Consider the following 19,403-nt stretch of genomic DNA (forward strand, 5'->3'; position numbering starts at 1 on the left):
CAGTTGGTCCTCCATACATACAGATTCTTTATCCACAGATTCAAGAATCCACAGCTTGAAAATATTCAATAAATACGAGGGTCATTCAATAAATACTTAGCCTACAAAAGAAAAAGAAAAATTTTGGAAAAGTGGCGATTTATTTTTCAACATAGTCTCCTTTTAGCTCGATACACTTGGCCCAGCGATGCTCCAACTTTTTCAACCCGTCCAAAAAATACCTTTTCCCAAGGTCTGCAAAATAGGCCTCTGTGGCGGCGATGACCTCCTCATTCGACCCAAGTCTATTCCCGGCAAGTGACTTTTTCAGGTTTGGAAACAAAAAGAAGTCACAGGGGGCCAAATCTGGGGAATACGGTGGATGGGACAGCAATTCGTAGCCCAATTCGACCAATTTGGCCATGACCGCGGAGGTGTGAGACGGCGTGTTGTCGTGGTGGAACAGCACCCATCGTGCTGACAGCTTTCTCATGCCCAGTTCTTCGTGTAAAATATGATGCACTCTTCCTTCTGCGATGCCTACAATCTCAGCTATCTCGCGAACCTTCAATCGGTGGTCTGCCAACACGAGATCGTGAATTTTTTTTACGTTTTCCTCCATAGTAGCCGTTTTCGAGGCACCTGGGCGTGGCTCATCAAAAACCGACATGCGACCACGAACAAACTCATTGAACCAATTCTTGATGGTCACCATCGAAGGAGAAGAGTCACCGTACACAGCATCCAAGCGCTCTTTGATTTCGCTGCGCGTTTTCCCTTCCAAAAACAAGAATCGAATCACCGAACGATATTGCTCTTTTTCCATTTTTGTTAAAACCGACCGACACGCTCGCTTCCAAAGGCTATCAAAACAAAACAAATGAAGGGAATTGACTGAAACTTTGACAGTAGGCTTCTGAAAGAATGTACTGCACAATGGTAAAACTCTTTTGTAACAGCAGCACCATTGGGTGGTGAGGCTAAGTACTTGTTGAGTTACCCTCATATATAAATTCCAATAAAGCAAAACTTGATTTGGCCATTTTATGTAAGGTTCACCATTTCGCTAACCACTGTATTTAATAGGACTTGAGTATCCACTAATTTTGATATCCACAGGGGGTCCTGGAACCAAACCCCAGCAGATACCAAGGGCCCACTTTATGAAGACATCCATGATCATGTAAGGCAATGCAACTGTCTCAGTATGGGAGAAGCTCAAGAGCACATGGCCAGGATAGATCAATCAAGACTGGACTCTGCATAATCCATTTATTGATGATGGTGGATGCTAGACCTTAGACCCTATCACCTGGGGTTAAAAGAGCGGCTTACCTTTCCCAAATTCAGTATTAGTTTGGGAGGCAGCCAGTTCCTATTACACCTAAATCACCACCGAATCACCACCTAGGTCCGTCCCAGATGCATCCAGGGTAGTCTAAGCTGCGTCTGCTGCCATTTTTAGAAGTCAGATGCTGGAGTAGCTTTGAAGAAGCCAGTGGAGCTTAAAAGGCCTGCAACAAGTATATTGTGCATTTTGGTTGGCTAATAAAGGTATCACTGTTTGGTGGATTTTTGTTTGAATTTGCTAAATGGCTGACACAGCTACCCCTGCAGGTTTTCTGGATTGTGAGATACCACATTGTAGCTGCAATAGGGGAACCCCAAAGAGAGCCAGCAGACTTAGACCTTCAACCAAGGTAAAACAACTTTTTTCTCCTTAAATTTGGACTGGATTGGCATGTTTTACCTCTACACCTACCAAATTATTCCCGATGCAAAAACATTCTTGAAAAATCCATTGTCCTCTGCCTACAAAGAGGCCTCTGGCCTAGACAGGAATGGAGAAAGGTAGGATTGCAAGAAAGGAGTCCTTATTGAGATGCAAATGGATTGTAAATTTCCTGGACTTTGAAAATCTCCCACATAGAATCATAGAGTTGGAAGAGACCGCAAGGGCCATCCAGTCCAACCCCCTGCCATGCAGGAAATCCAGATCAAAGCATCCCCGACAGATGGCCATCCAGCCTCCGTTTGAAGACCTCCAAGGAGGGAGACTCCACTACACTCCGAGGAAGTGTGTTCCACTGTCAAACAGCCCTTACTGTCAGGAAATTCCTCCTAATGTTGAGGTGGAATCTCTTTTCCTGCAGCTTGCATCCATTGTTCCGGGTCCTAGTCTCTGGAGCAGCAGAAAACAAGCTAGCTCCCTCCTCAATATGACATCCCTTCAAATATTTAAACAGGGCTATCATATCACCTCTTAACCTTCTTTTCTCCAGGCTAAACATACCCAGCTCCCTGAGTCGTTCCTCATAGGGCATGGTTTCCAGACCTTTTACCATTTTAGTCGCCCTCTTTTGGACACGCTCCAGTTTCTCAATGTCCTTTTTGAATTGTGGCGCCCAGAACTGGACACAATATTCCAGGTGGGGCCTGACCAGAGCAGAATATAGTGGCACTATTACTTCCCTTGATCTAGACACTATACTTGTATTGATGCAGCCTAAAATCGCATTGGCCTTGTTAGCTGCCGCATCGCACTGTTGACTCATGTTCAACTTGTGGTCTACTTGGACTCCTAGATCCCTTTCACATGTTGTCTCCTTAAGCCAGATGTCTCCCATCCTATATCTGTGCATTTTATTTTTCCGCCCTAAGTGCAGTACCTTACATTTCTCCCTGTTAAAGTTCATTCTGTTAGCTGTGGCCCAGCTTTCTAGTCTATTCAGGTCATTTTGAATTTTGATCCTGTCCTCTGGAGTATTAGCTATTCCTCCTAATTTGGTGTCATCTGCAAATTTGATAAGTATTCCCCAATTTTTTCCTCCAAGTCATTGATAAAGATGTTGAACAGTACTGGGCCCAGGACAGAGCCCTGTGGAACACCACTGGTTACTTCTCTCCAGGATGAAAAGGTGCCATTGTTGAGCACCCTTTGGGTTCGGCCAGTCAACCAATTACAAATCCACATGGCCAGGAGGAGGAGAAGCCAGCCTGCAAAAGATGCCCTCCCCATACTCTCTTAAGTAAGGACAGTAACAACAGATTGCAGGCATCTGACTAACATCTCTAATTTTTCTCCTGTTTGGTTTGTAGCATCTTGCCTGATGAAGAAGCCACTGGAGCTTCAAATGCTTCCAACAAGTATATTGTGCATTCCGGTTGGCCAATAAAGGTACCATTGTTTAGTGAATTTTTGTTTGAATTTACTAGATCTAAAATTTGCTAGGCATCAGATAAGTGTCTTCCTCAGACTGATTTCTTATAGGAGGGCAGGAATGGGAAGGGGGCAGGGACAATGAGCATTTTTTGTCTCAGCCTGATACTTACATTGGAACCGGGCACCTGTAGATATCTAGAATATTTTTTGCCTAAAATCCTATCAGCCCTAGTGAACATAATTACTGGTCTGGGATCGTGGGAGTTACATTCCAACATCTGAAGAGCCACGACTGCTATAAAATTATAATATTCACTGGGGAGCATTTGCTATCATTTGTCCAGTTTTGGGCCTCTTTACCTCTGTAGGTTTATGAATGTAGTAGAGACCTGGAAATATTCCTAGGTTAACTTTTCCCAGCCTAGTGCCCTCCATATATGTTAGAATACTGTTCCCACCAAACCTAGAAAATATTGGGTGTGTTTCCTGGAGATGATGGGATTTAGATCAACCTAAAAAAAAAAGGGGGGGGGACACCAGATTGATAAAGGACACCCAAATTATACAATTAAGAGGAATTTCTTGGTTCCTGTCATTTTCTCTCACACATGCTATGCACTGTCTATGTGATATCTATCCACTGCTGGGGTCTTTCTACCACACATAATTAGGCTTTAATTAACAGATGACAAAATCACTTGATCAATTCTTGAATAAGATCCCACTGAAGGGCAGACTTTTGAGATAACATTATTGGCATATTCCCTCCCAAAAGTGTGAGTCATACAAAATGCATAGTGACAATAAAACTATTGTTAAACACAGACTCATTTACTTTAAAGGTATGTGCCCTCCATGGGGTATTTTTACTATTCTAGAAAGGCATCACCTACACAGAAATAAGCCCCTGCCTCACATCATGCCTCTGAGGTGGAAGATGCAAAAAGCAGAGTGACTACAGCAACACCAATATGGTCCAAAATGGCGATGAAGAATCTTACTTCTCCAACAAATTTGGTGGTGTTGCTGGGGAGACAATATATTTGTTGTTTATCACACTTAACTTGTAAATGGGTTATTAACTGCAGATACAGTCTTTTTACAGTTCAAACCTTTATCTGGGTGAAAGAAAATGTATTTTTGGCTTTTATTTAAAGCATTACTGTGACCTGTTTAATTACTGCACTTTAGATGTTTCACAGCAGGGACTGAAAAGTGGCAATACAGTTAGCCAGCATTACCAGGAACAGGCACTCACATAGACACTCCATTTCTATTTAATCTGACCAAAAGCATGACAATCTACCTTTCATTCACATGTGCATGCGTGCGCGCACACACACACACACTCGGGGGAGGGGGGCGATTCTGCAATGTTATTAAATTGTGCACAGATCAGCACACCCCAAATTTGAAAAAGTATCAGTTGAAGTATATGAATCAATTTTCTAAAGGAAAGTAGGATACAAATGTAAATAATTAAATCTCTGGGCATAGCCAGTAGTGAAAAAAGGACCTTCTTTCCTTAACATTAGCAATGTTTTGTTATACTTCTATGCCCACATCCATTATCCCCCCACCCAAAAACACTGCTCATTTTTAATCCTGTAATTTTAACACTCAGGAGGTGCTATTTTCATGCTAATCTTGTTGCTAGAATACAAGACCGCTCTCCTCAGGTGCCATGCTGAAAGAACACAGTTACACCACCTCTCTTATTTTTGGCAGCAGTCAGAGGTGTAAACTCTAGATAAAGTATGCATTTAACTGACTTGATTAAAGACTTATGTTGGTCTGGTAGGAAGACGCGAGAAGGTATTTTATCATGTCAGTTAGAAAATGAAAAGAGAAGCCAAGCTTGAAATTATTAAAATAACTATTATAAGGAAGAACAGCCCTGCCTCACTGATCTTGTACACAATTTATTTTTGTCTTCTCTGCACAGCAGGCCCTTTCCAAGTTATTCAGCGAATAGGTGACAATACTAGAAACAAAAGCTTGAGACTCTGAATGTGCCACTTACCTTGAGCTCACCAAACTGTCCTCAGTACTTTATGAACAACATACAGTATTCAGCACTTGAGCATCCAACATGATCTAGGTCCAGTTCTGCCAGTGAATAGGGATAGTCACAGTCTCTTCTTGACTGTTGTTGATATTGCCTCCCTTACCACCACCAAACAGCAACAAAAATACCAATAAGAAGCCAGGAAGCAAAGGTGCTAGAAGGGACCAAACAGGAAGAAAGCATTATAATCCGGTGCCCTGTTGGGTTTTGAGCGAAGATAATGCCACTAATAATGTCACTCTCTCAGGAAGATCTATTCAGCCCATTGCTTGCTCAAAAGATAGATAAGGGGATAAAATATTTATCATGCTGCATTTTCTCCAGAGAAAATAAGAGAAGCTGAATGTGTGCATTTTATGCATGTGCGAGAACACAAATTATTTACATCTTCTTATTTGTCTTCAAGTTGGCTGACTTATAGTGACTCCTGTCCTAGGATTGTCAAAGCTTGATTTATGCAGAGGAGGTTGCTATTGCATTACCCTGAGGCTGAGAAAGTGTGACTTGCCCAAGGTCACCTAGTGGGTTTATATGGTTGAGCAGAGTCCTAGCCCAACATTCAAGCCTAACACCATACTGGCTCTGGTATATCCTCCTGCTTTGAGTCATATGAGAAATGAACAATTTTAAATACATACAGGTTAAGTATCGCTTATCTGGAATTCCAAAATTTGAAATACTCCAAAATCCCAAATTGTCCACATGGATACCTGAGATAGGGACACTTGCTTTCTGGTGATTTAATGTCCACAAATTTCTTTCATGCAAAAAAATATGTAAAATGTTGCATATAAAAGTAGCCTCAGACTATTTGTATAAGATGTATATGAAACATAAATTAATTTCATGGTAAGACTTGGGCCCCATCTCTAAAATATCTCATTATTTCCCCCATAAGGGGGAAAATTAATTGATAAAATTAAAGACAAGACTATACTTAAAAAATAGAAAAAAATATTAAATATTCTACATAGTTATAACTTGAAATAGTGGGGTAAGAAATAATTACAGAGTATGATTATACAATACTACTACTATTAACATTATTAAGGAATAATCTGGACAATTTCGATAGAGACCTGAGGGTAGGTTTATTGATGGTGATTTATAAAGTCATTATAGATTGGATTGTTTATAAGGAAATAATGTATGTAATAATGTAATTAGGTAGGGCATGGGGATGATTTGCAAATTCTCAAAGTCAGCGTATGAAACACTTATAAGCAATAACTAAGACACTTGGAAGTTATGTTTTATTAGATATGTATGTGAAGTAACTTTTTTTCTGAATATGTTTGTATGTAAAAATATGTGTTTTTACCAATTAAAGTTATAAAAAAATTTAAAAAATAAACACAACCACCACGACATCTATAAAAAATAAAATAAAATATCTCATGTGTATTCAAATAGTCCACAATAAAAAAACAAAAAAACAAAAACAAAAACAAAACTGAAATCAAAGGCACTTCTTGTTCCAAGTCAAGTGATTCTCAACTTGTATTCAGTTCTCCAGATCATTAATTCCCAACCTTGGATTGCCAGCCGTTGTTGGATTTCATTTGCAAGAAGCTTTAGCCCAACATAGCTAGTGGTGAAGGATTCTGGGAACATTAATCCTGCACCATCAAGTTTGAAGCCACTGTTCTAGGATCTGTTTTTGTGCTCAGAGTAAATGCTGCAAGAAGCATCATGATGGCAGTGAACTTTGCTCAGCATGATACAGGCCTGCAATTTCCAAAATATTAGATCACTTTGTACTGCAGGAGGAAGTCACAATTAAGCAAAAAAGTAAAATCAATAATGGAATCAAAGTCCAGGTATAACTTAGGCAGGCTTTGCATAAAAGGCCAGCAAAGCCCAAGGAAGGGTTGTGCTCTACCATATCATATTTTGTTTTTGTTTTTAAAGGACAAAAATCTGGGAATGAATCTGGGAATGAACAGACACAATTCTTATTCACACCAGTTTGGAGAAACCTCAAAATAACACAGGTCTCATTATTCATTTTAAAGAAATTTTACAATTTACTTCAAAGAGTCAAAATCATCCATAACTGCTACTGGTTACAGCCATTTGAACCACCCATTGGTTCTGCATGGTTTCTCATAGAAAGTCTTGTAAAGATAGGTTCCTGAGTTCCCTTAACAGAAGTGGAGTCCCATCATGGTCTCATGTCCATGCACTTTCCATTTCTGTGTTATTACGTAAGAGTCTTATGTTGACCAGCAACATACAAATAATATCACAATTTTATCTTCTTGGTAAGTTCGCTGTTGTTGCTTTTAATTGATATGACTTCACAGCACAACTACTGGTCCTGCCAGACTGCCATAGACTAATATCCATGTAAATATGAGTGGTCAGGCCTTTTAGACAACAACTTTCTCTATCACAGTGTCTGTCACATGAACCTCTTCTTCCTGAACAGTAACTGAGGCTGCCTGACCACACATATGTTGGTGGTCCTTCCAGTCCTGAAAATTAGAGGCAGAAAGACTAGGGTGAGAAATGGAAGTCTTCACAGAATGAAAGAAAATTGTGTCAAAAAGAAACAAGAACTGGGAAATGCCACAGTATAGTCTGACATCCTGCTTTGAATCTCCCAATACATACATCACAATGAACATAAATCCCAATTATAGACTGCCTCTACCAGGAACGCAGCCCCCCCCCCCCCCCGAAAAAAGTGTTCACAGCCGAGAATTCAAACCACAAAAATAATTCAAAACCACAATAAAATACAATATTACCAGGCTAAAATACTCCGTTTTAATTCTTTTGAATTCAAGGAATGCGTCTCAATCCTCAAGATACCAGAGAAAATAACATAGTTTTTACCTGCTGTCAAAAGGCAAATGTTTCAATTGGCATCAGACAAACCAGGAGACTAAAAGTAGGGAAGTCATCCAGAAAAGGACTGATCTTACAGTTCCCAGTATCTCCCAGCCAATTGCTATGCTAGCTGAGGACATCTGGGAGGTTTAGTCCAAAAAAGTAACTACCCACCAATGCCTTTTCCCCAGCAGTCCTCTCCCCCAGGAGAACCTGGAGAAGTTAACCAGGCAGATTCTTATGGGGGTATTTTTGGTGACACTGTTAGGAACGAATCTATGGAGCATGCTTCAGCTGCTTCCTCAAAAGCAGCAACCCAGGCATGGGTGTTCATTTCTCGTGCCATGCCAGTTATCTCTGAACTTCTGTATCTGGGATGCATAAAGAATTTATTACCTTCCGTTGACAAAAAGTTGAGCAGTAATTGACTTTATGGCAGCCAGTGCATTCATTCATTGCCTCTCGACCACAGTTTACACAGGATTGCTGTCACAATGCAGAAAAAGAAGCAAACATCAGTGAGGAGTAAAATATTATTCTCTCTTGTAAAAAATGAGATATGATGCACCACTGCTCGAGATCTATGTACAGAACTCTTTTTTTTAAAACCCAGCTCTTCCATAAAACCACTGAGAGCTCTGAAGGATTAAAGTGGATTCTTGCTTCCAGTCTTCCTGAAGAACAAAAAGCTATCCAAGGTTATGGCAGTAAAAATGGGGAGGGTACTGTTGACTTTATAGCTGAGAAAATCTTGAGGTTACTAAAGAGATTTAAACAAGAGAAGCTTGGTAGCTGCTGAAACAACATAGACATGTCCTTTACTGTTCTCTGTACTCTGAAAGTAAAACCTTTCAGACTTCTCTGAAGACATACATGGTTCAAAACAAGATCACATTTTCATAAAACGTAAAAAGAGAGACTGCTTAAACACTGTTTAAATGCATGCTGCACATCCCAACAGCACAATTCCATTCATATTTATACAGCAGTAAGTCCCAAATACCACTATAGTATCAGCCCTCATAGTAAGGTATCCATCTTAAGTCTCGGGTATTAGGTGTCAAAAAGGACAGCAAACTGTTAGTTGTTTATTTTATTGCTATTATATATTTACTGTCAGGCAGGGGAAATCAGGTGTCCATGGATTTTTGGTCCCTCATGCCAAATAGCCTGGATGGTTTCAGATTTTTGCATCCTGACTTGGAAGGCAACACAATGAGCAAATCTTGCCAAGAAAACCCCATGATAAAAAAAAAAAACACGATAAGTTTGCCTTAGGGTTGATTGCCATAAGTCAACAACAACCTGAAAGCACATAGCAACATCTTAGGCCACAGGCCCTGTCCCAGTGTGTGCGGGTGTTTATTTTCTTATTCAACATGTTTAGAATGCCTGAAACTGATATATGGAGAACATATATGGACATGTTAAGAGTTCAGAAAATGTTTTCTTTCTTTATGTTTCCAACTGTGATTGCCAAAGAAAAGCCTAAAAGCCTGGTCATCCTCACAGAAGAGAAAAAATAGTGGCAAGTGATAAACCCCAGCTGATAATTTTTCAGTTCTCATTATGGCCCTTTTGGTGTCTTCCAGCTCTACGATTCTGTGTCAACAACTATTTAATGCATTGTTCTTTTGTCCCATCAGAGATGACCAATTAATTCCAGATAGCTAATAGTAGAAACTGAAATTCAATTGAGCCATTCCTTTAAATTTGGTTGCTGCTTGGTTCAGGTGAAATGAATATGGTGATAGATATTAGTAAGTATACCACTCGTTCCCCACGGTGAAATTAACAAACAGTCTGAGATAAGAAATGGGCAGAACTTGGAAATGCCTCCTTCTTGGACTACCATTCCCAGACTCTCCAAGCCCTGGAGAACCCATGGGGTTGTAAGCCAAACAAACAAATCTTTCCAAAGTGTGCTCTCCGGATACTGTTGGATTGCAACTCCCAACATCCCTCACGACTAGTTATACTGGCTAGGGCAAATGTACAGTTCAACTATACCTGGAGGGCTACACACACACCCTCCCCAATGTACAACAATGAAACAGACAAAAGACTTTCAAGAATAAGAATATGTGAAGTGTAACTGAAGTTAAAGGCTCTCCATTAGAGCTGCCATCTACCCACCCTTTGTCAGCCACTAGGAGGGATCATGTTTTCTTATTTCTAAGAAATGAGGAGTGGAGGTGGGAGAGAGAGATGGAAAAGCATTAGAATTTTTAAAAACCTGCCTCTCTAGCTGAGCCTAACTGCACTTTTTTGTTACCATGAATAAAAGCTTTCTTTAGACTGAGGCAACACTTTTAATAGAACAAGAAAAAAGGTATTACAGAGAAGTGTCATTAAAATAAAAAAAGCTTTATGTTCGGATGGCTCATTCCAAACTTGAACAAATAAATAAAAAATAAACGACAGGAGTATTTCACAATTCAGTCTGTTTGTGGCTCATACAATTACCTAGGTGTGATTAGCAACCTGGTGCAGTTGCATAAGGCTGGTGTAGGAAAGCATTCTTGGTTATGAATAAATTGTCATGCTGTGAGAGCGTTAGTATACAGACCATATTTAGTACAGATGTGCCTGCTTGCTTCCAGGCCCAACTGATTTGCATTCTGATTAACACCTAATTTGTTTGCACCCTCTGCCTTGTAAATTATCTGCTAACTTCAAAATATAACAAGTGTCAGACAATTACATTCCCTTTTTTAGTGTTTGGTGGAGCAACAGTGTTAAGGCAACAACTGCTCAGGCTGCTCTGGTACTCAAACCATTGACAACCAACCTGGCACCACAGCTCACAGAAGGCTTGATGTACACATGTAAGGGCATCTGGAAGGCATGGACTAGTGAAACTGAGGACCAAACTAGACATGATGAGATCTGTGACTGGATCTGCTGATTTTTTTATAAGGCAGATGTGGCCAGTACCCCCTCCTCCATCCCAATGAGGCTCATGGTCACAGCACTAGGAGGTGAGAATTAATTTTAATTGTTGTGTTTTATGTATGTTAGCCACCCTGGGTCCCACTTTGGGAGAAAGGTGGGATAAAAAGAAAATAATAAATAAATAAATAAATAAACATCCTTGTCCCATGCCTATAGCATTTTCCCAATCCAAACCACACCCTCTGGGCCACTCAAGGAAAAATATATAGTTCATGGAAAAGAGTTTTAACACAGACAGACAGACAGACAGACAGAGAGAGAGAGAGAGCCTTAGTTGCTCTAGTCCAAAGCCACAGATCATCCTGATCTCTTGCCTATTTTAGATCAACAAGTCCAGGTGGGAAATGCAAAAGCTCTGAATGAGCCAACTAGGATCTTTTCTGAGCAGAGCATCAAAAGTGCTGTTTGTACAACTTCCATCACGTTAAGATACCACCATCAGTGCCCAACAGGTGTACAGAGGAAAAGAAACATGGCACTCAGTATGAGAAGAGAATATACTACTCTACTAAAGAACCTAGGCTGAGCACTAGGTATGTCTATCTATACACATCAGAGCTTGGAGACATTTTAGTACTGTAACTCCCAAGAACCCAGGACAAGTTGCCTTGGGGAAACTGCAGTCAAAACAGTAACATCTGAAAGCACTCTCTCTCTTCCTCTGTCTCCAGAGATATATAGAACGCATACACAATTCTTCCCTCCACATGTTTAGAAAAACAAGACTTTTATTACTCAGCAAATGCTACAATGCTACCATGAAGTGTTGCTCCCTGGCCTACACTCACTGGACTATGGTCATGATGCAAATGGCCTTGGCAACAAAGTATCATGAAAACCTGATTAAGAAAATGTCCTAAAGGTGGCCAAAAAGAGGTGAATGACAAAACAGGAACACCCATGAGACACTTTAACTGACCCTGAAAGCATTTGAAGTTCACTGAACAAAATGAGAGTGATATTATTTTAGTACAGGTAAGGAGAACAGCAGCAGAATAGTTGGCTGATATTTATGCTGACCTGATCCTTCTGCTTACCTTAATGATGATTTCTGTTTTTCCATCAACATCTTCTGTTTGTTGAAACAACTGGTTCTGATACTGTTAAAATCAAAAGATAATTGAAACTTAAGGTACATGAACATTTCATCCTTTTTGGAGAAAAGTTATATAATAATAATAATAATAATAATAATAATAATAATAATAGGATTTATTTATATGCCCCCCAATCACTAGGAATCCAGGCGGCTTACAACAAAAGGGATAATAGACGGTTCCCTGCCCTCAGGCTTACAATCTAAAAGACACGACACAAAAGAAGAAGGGAATGGTGAGGGGGGGAGGGGATCAGGTCCAGCAGTTCTTCTTTCCCTCTGAGGCCTGGACCATATATGATATTCTGCTGCTATAAATTTGAGAATTAACAGTGGTGTGCATGTATGTGTGTACCAGAAGGTACACATATGATGCAAAAAATCTGTGGACAGGATCTCATGTTATTTTTTAAAAATGTAAATAGCAACTACATTCTATAGTCTGAATCATCTTAGGACCAAGGAGAAAGAGAGAGAAGGAAAAGGGGAGAGAGACAAACAGACAGACAGACAATGCCCACAAATGTAGTTTCAGGGACATCTAAATGAGCTGCTACTTTTCTAAAAAAGCACTAGTGTTTAATTTGAACACAATGACAAAGGGAACAAATATTTATTACAATTTCAAGATTCTTGTTTCACTCCATATGCTCTTTTACTCAGTATGATCAAGAATGAGAAAGTAATTAAATTACACTAGAAAGTTTTAAAAAATAGCAGAAAGTAAGAAGTATGAGTAAGTAGCAATCATGAGATTCAGGACCATAATACATATATTAGCTTTCTACTTGCCTTTGCTTACCTCAAATTTATTGACCCGAAGTTGTTAGAGTAATACAAGGTATTGGTAGGGAGTGAGACAAATAACTCCCTAGCTTATTACTGACAAACAGAACTAGTAGTCTTCTATGGTCTTTCAGCCCCTCTACCTGAGATGCCTTGGTTGAAAGGAGTTAGGACCAAACTTGAGACGGCACAAACCCTTCAACTGACCTTGTCTGACATTTGTTCACAACCATAGATTAGATGGGAAGAGATGACAGAAGGATCTTAAGGCCTCATAATCAGGAAAAAGGGCTGTCTCCCCCAACATCAGAAGCCTCCACAGAAGCATTTCACTGGGTTTGAACATGGGGAGGTAATGTACTTCAGGTGCCCATCATAATGGCCTGCTCTTCATTCCTTGACCCATACTTTGAACTAGATCCTTTCTTTCTCCTCAAGTACTCTCCATTTGAGAATTACATTTGCAAAAGCCTTATACCAAATAGTATAATTTTATTTATTACGACCCATGGTATTAATTTATTGTTAAGGGATAAGTTACATAATATTTGTTTACTTTTCTTAAAACTAAGGAAAATTAAAGTCTAAGAAGAAAGCTAAGTATTACATGTTATTTCCACTCTCCCACTTCAACCCTCCTTTACTCTAGTACTCTCTCTCTCTTTCACAGCTTTAATATGTTTGGAAATCATATATCCAGAAATTCCTTAGTCTGGAAGAATAAATTCAGACATGCTTTTACAGCAGGATGGTCAGGGTCCTAGGACAGAGAGCAGCACTAACCTGTCTGGAATGCCTGTCTGAGGCGCACACTTTCTGACCAATGACAAGCATCAGCTGCCACTGATGTTCCCACTACCACCCAAATCTCAGTGAATCTGCTGAGAAGCATGTTCCAGGAAGCGTGTGCTCAGTGTTCTTTTGCTGCACACTTCCATGTGACATATTTAAGTCACAATTAATAATAATAATAATAATAATAATAATAATAATTTGTTTTATTTATATACCGCTATTCCAAAGATCATAGCGGTGAACAGCAAGTAAGCTAATTAGCAAGTAAGCTAATTTGCCCCCAACAGTCTGGGTACTCATTTTAGCGACCTCGGAAGGATGCAAGCCTGAGTCGAGCTTGGGCCCTTCTGCTGGTCTTGAACTCGCAACCTTGTGGTTTTGAGTGAATGGCTGCAGTACAGGCATTTAACCACTGCTGTTGCCATTTTATCGACCTATATTTTTATTTAATGTTACCCACAGTAAAGCTCAAATATTGTTTTTAGACTTTTTAAGGACACTTCTTAAGATGACTAATTCTACACCAAAATTTTCAAAGAAATAGCCATGTTAGTCTCTTCCAGCATAAAAAGTTTGAAGGGAGAGGAAGGGAAGTGGAGTGGAGTGGAGTGAAGGGAAGAAGGAATGAGTACCCCCTTTAAGACTAACTGGTTTTATTTTAGCATGAGCTTTCACAGATATAAACCTACTTCTTCAGATGTATTAGAGTGATATCTAGACCTCAGGATATTAAGCCTATTTTCCCAGTAGCAGTGGCATCAATAAGGGTAGCATCCCCCTGTGAAATAACTCATGTCAACTCCCTCATTGACTTCCACCCATACCATACCATATCATATTATATCATATAAAATGCTTAGTCATTTTTTTGTACTGATGATACTTATAAGTCGTAATTTCCATATATCACTGAATGTAATGGCAATAGTTGTGACATAAACAATAACAATCAGACACACAGCCTAAATGTATTTATATGTACATAGTTTCATGTGGTTAAAGTGAAAATTTGGTAAGATGTGATGTTTTAAAAAAAATGTTAAAAGAATAAAAATTATTATTATTTAAAAAAATAATTAAAATTAAAAATTTAATTTTTAAAAAACTGGGGGCCTCTCTCCTCCCACTGAGCCTACCATCTTGTCAGCATTTTAAAGGGAAACACACAAACATCACAACCCACTTCAGCTTTGAATAGAATGGGTATCTGCACTTGTATACTGGAAAAGCCTGAAAATAGCTAATGAATAACAGATTCTTGAAAATCCTTTTGTTGGCTGTGTATTAAGGATCAGAGCTGAGAATTCCTTTTAAAAAGTAATTACTTGTCGTAATAGTTCTTACATAGGGAATGTAGTGACTTACTGTTACACCTGCAATTTAAAAGAAAGCCAAAAACGTCTGTTTTTTATTTCCGTGAAGCAGAGGTGGGCAAGGTGAAGCTCTGAGACTTCATGTCATACTCAAGGCTGTTTTGTGGCCCTTTGACCCCTTCAAAGTTCCCAGACCATCCTTTTTCTAGATAAAGGGGGAGTTGAGATGACTTGCATCTCCTGAAACTTTGCAGGAGCAGCAATTTAAAGAGGCTGTAGCACCTCTGTACTTTTCAATGTAAATAAATAAATAAATACATATACAGTTTTCAAAACCAGAAGTAGAACTCTATTTCCATTTTTGTTGTTGTCTTGATCTTTTGGCATTTTTGGCACCTCATCCATCCCCTGGAGGGTCCTGGGGTGGACAATTGGGCCCCAGGCAATGTACAGTTGCACACTTGTGTTAGAAATAAATATAGTAACTCCTTTTTAATTTTTTTAGACACATCTGAATTTGTCTAACCACTGCTAGCCTGTGGCACAGACACACTCTCATCTGCCTTGTCATGGTCTCAACACTCACTACAAAGCACAAGGCACAGCTTACCGAAGAGCCCAAACCATACAGTTTTCCTCATCCACCATTCAATAAAAATAGCTGAGAACATTTAATGGTTACACTGGAAAAGGAATGAAGCTGTCCCTGTTATAATCATTGGTGGGGAAAGGAATTAACTACAAGTACTGTACGTCTCTGCCCAACTGGGCTCCATGGCTTGGAATGCTTGGCACCAGCTTTGACTAGGATGACACTTACAGCCTTTCCTGGACAGCAATAACCTAGCCACAGTAGTGCATGCATTGGTAACCTCCAATTAGACTAGTGCTATGTGCTTTACATGGAGCTGTCCTTGAAGAAGACTTAGAAGCAGCAGCTAATACAAAATGCAACAGCTCAACTGCTGACTGAAGTATCACATGGACAGCATATCATGCCAGTCTTACAAGAACTGCACTGGCTGCCAACACATTTCTGGTCTGGATTCAAGGTGACTGCAATGACATTTAAAGTCCTAAATGGCTTAGGTTGGGACCTCAATGTTTGAGGAATTTCCTCCCTCCACATGAACCTGTCCAAGGATATAGATCTGCTGGTGTGGGAGGGAGCTCCTCCATGCTCCACCAGTAAGATCAATATACTGTGTTGGGACATAGAAGAGGGCTGTCTCAGCCATTGGTACAACAACGATGGAAAGCCCTCCCCCTGGAGGCCTGACTGGCCCCAACACTCATGTCATTTAGGTGCCGAATAAACTTGACTGTTCACCAAAGCCTTTGGCCTTATTAATTCAACCCGTTATTTATAGTTTTTAAAAGGTGTTAAATTCTATTTTAACTCATACTGTTTAGTGTGTTTTTAGCTTATTTATACTTGCTGTTTTTAATCTGTTTAACCTGTTTTAATGCTATGCATAAACTGCTTTGAAATCTCCTCATATAGGGCAGGGAATACATATGTTACTAAACAATAAATTAATAAATAATAGATGTGTTTGATTACAATTGTTGCAATCCCTTACCATTCACCGAGCTGTAAGCCCCAGTGATCTGCAGGGACAACAGTTTGTCATTCCCACTGCTCCCATAATTCCTTTCACCAAGCCATGAAAACCAAAACCTGCTGTCCTATTTTACTTCTAAGGTAGAACTAGAGCAGTGATGTCTAAACTCTGGACCTCCAGGTGTTTTGGACATCAGCTTCCAGAAGCCTCAGCCACCTTGGCCAATAGTCTGGGACGCTGGGAACTGAAGTCCAAAACCTGGAGGGACAAGAATTTGGACATCACTGAACTAGAGGGATGAAAGCAAAGTTTCTCACCCTACAACAGAAGGTGACCCAAAACTGGAGCAATGGGGCAGTGTTATATGTGTCTGGATATTTCACCACACATTCCAGATGTGACACTTTAGAAAATGTGCTCAGTTTACCAGAAAATGTTGTAAATGTGGATTTTAATGTGTTGTGAGACGCTTTAATTGTCTCATCACAGAAAAGCGGGATACAAATAAGTTTTATTATTTATTATTATTTAAAATCTAAAGATCCAGAAATATGTTTCTCCTCTAAGGGGGGAGGGATCTCAAATAATATTGTAGATTCTAAGTAATATACACAGGGTCCCGGCTGTGTATTATTAAAGTTACAAACCCTGGACAGAAATTACAAACTGCTCATATATCAAACCCTCAGGCTAAAGCAGGAAAATAACCTAGCAAGAAGGAGCCTGTGGAGTTGTAATGCTTTCTGTAGGTGACTAATGGGAGAGCCAAGACTTTAACAGTCTGCATACCATTCCCAATACCTAAGTTTGTCAAATTCTCATTTACTGGCTTTGACAATTATATACTAAACACAGAGGACTGGGTCCTAAATTGCTCCCTTGCGCCACATAAGAGAGAGAGAGATTTCTATCAGTTTCCCCTTCCATCTGTCATCCCTCCACACACATACACCACACTCTATGCCACTTCTAAGGATCAGTAGTCTTCAGGAGCAGATTTTAGGGATACACAGAGGAAAAAATGGAGGCAAGAGCATATCCTGTGAATATTTACTCTTTTTTCTTCATAAGAAGAAGCATTCAGATCCAGGCTACAGTATCCAGTCCATCCTGAGGTATTTGCTTCACCGAGTTTGCCTAATTCCTTTGCTTTCTTAACAGGAAAACATTGCTTCTAAACCAAGGGGCCTACTATTTTCTGAATGGAACTCTTCTGTGGCAAACACTTAAAAGGTTCCACTAGTTTCCACCAGTTTTCAAGAGACAGATTTGTAAATTCATTTGCCTCATTAAATCTCTCCTTTGAGTTCCAGCAAATATGAAACAGAAAAGAGCATTTTGCAGTATGAACTCTCTAAGCCTCAGTATGGGAAAACACGTCTGTGGTGCAGAGATGAATGATGTTTTTGGTTATTGCAACAACTGAAATCAGTCTCTCATTGGCCCAGATTAGCAAATTCTCTTCCATGGAAGTATCTTGAATATATCACTAGTAAATTCTGGGTCTTCAGCTGTTATCATTTTCTCTCTGTAAATACATATAGGCAGGTTTTCCAATGTTTGACTTCACTTCCCATCAATGAATTAAGTATTGGACCAACAAATTCTCAGTCATCCTGCAAACTCACCATTAGATTTTTTTAAAAATCTCTGTTCCAAAACCATTTATCACTTCCATAACTGGTCTATAATTCTTATCTCTGTTTACTATATCTTGCTTAGGTTGAAATCTAATGGGCAACCCAGAAAACCCAGATTTAATTTTTGCTTGGGCCAGAAATTATATCAACTAGAGAGGGAGTCATATCAGAGTGGCAGAGCACATGCTTTGCATACAAGGCATCGTGAGTTGTGAAAGATTTTCTGAAATCATGGATAGCAGCTGCCAATCAGTGTCAACCAGTGGTGGCTCGCAACTCCCTTGTCAGTGGGGCAGCGATACCACTCTAATATTTAGCTCAAATTTTAAAGACACTATCCAAGAGGCTGCCAGTTCAACAACTAGGATACCTTGTTAAAAGTTCAAATGAAAACCTTGAGTGGATTCATCTCACCATCTCTGGTACAGAGAATATTAGGTTGATGAGCTACTGGACTGACTCAGAAGGAAACAGCTCTTGTGTCCCTATATTCTACGCATGGTCTGGTCTAATAAAAGTCACCACAGTTCAGATTCTGCTGCCTCTACTGGTGAAGATTAACTATCACACAAGTGAACAGTTATCCTGGTAAATCCCCTGCTTCTTGGCTTGCTGGATGGAGTGATGGAGTAATTTATTAACATGCAAGGAAAGAGCATCTGGAGAACAGTAAGGTTTAAAATGCTGTATAAATCTATGTGATTGCATTAAATTCTTCCTTTCCCCCAAAACTGGGATTTAAGGCAACTTACAACCTAAATGGTGTGTGGTGTCCTAGGATGTGCTCCTTCCTAGGACTAAGGTAAAAGATGGGATGCAACATGTGTATGATATACCGTATATACTCGACTGTGGCGGGATACACACCGCCATATAGTACGTATTGTATACATACTAGGGTTAGGAAGGGGTGGTGCTTCCGCACCCCCCTAACCCTAGTACGTATACAATACGTACAAGATGGTGGCGCCCCTTCCACATGGGCGCCGCCATCTTTACATACTGGACGCATAGCATCCAAACGTGTCGCGGCGCCTATGATGTCGCGAATGCGCCAGCAGCGCTTCGCGATGTCATCAGTGTGCCGCAAGAAGAAGCTCCGAAATGGAGCTTCTTTTTTGCTCCGCGCGGGAGCCGCGCGGTTTGGCTGCTGCAGCTCCCGTGCGGAGCAAATGGCGCCGGCGGGGAAGCGCCGCAAAGCGGCGGTT

The 19,403-nt window shown here is 40.0% G+C and overlaps 1 protein-coding gene across 2 annotated transcripts in view; it reads right to left on the reverse strand.

The window, feature by feature from the left end:
• Positions 1–6,480: 6,480 nt before the first annotated feature.
• The window catches only part of DEAF1 (DEAF1 transcription factor), a 41,109-nt gene continuing 28,186 nt past the window's right edge, over positions 6,481–19,403 (reverse strand). For both annotated transcript variants that reach the window (XM_089520881.1, XM_089520882.1), the window contains 3 exons: positions 12,038–12,100; positions 8,442–8,531; positions 6,481–7,687 (listed from right to left, as the gene is read on the reverse strand). In XM_089520881.1, coding sequence (XP_089377007.1) covers positions 7,583–7,687; positions 8,442–8,531; positions 12,038–12,100 — 258 coding nt within the window. In that variant the 3' untranslated portion in view covers positions 6,481–7,582. The remainder of the gene's footprint in view (positions 7,688–8,441; positions 8,532–12,037; positions 12,101–19,403) is intronic.

This window comes from Sceloporus occidentalis, unplaced genomic scaffold (assembly GCF_023333645.1).
Source record: "Sceloporus occidentalis isolate IW3139 unplaced genomic scaffold, rSceOcc1.0.p SCAF_4, whole genome shotgun sequence".
Classification (NCBI taxonomy): Eukaryota; Metazoa; Chordata; class Lepidosauria; order Squamata; family Phrynosomatidae; genus Sceloporus; species Sceloporus occidentalis.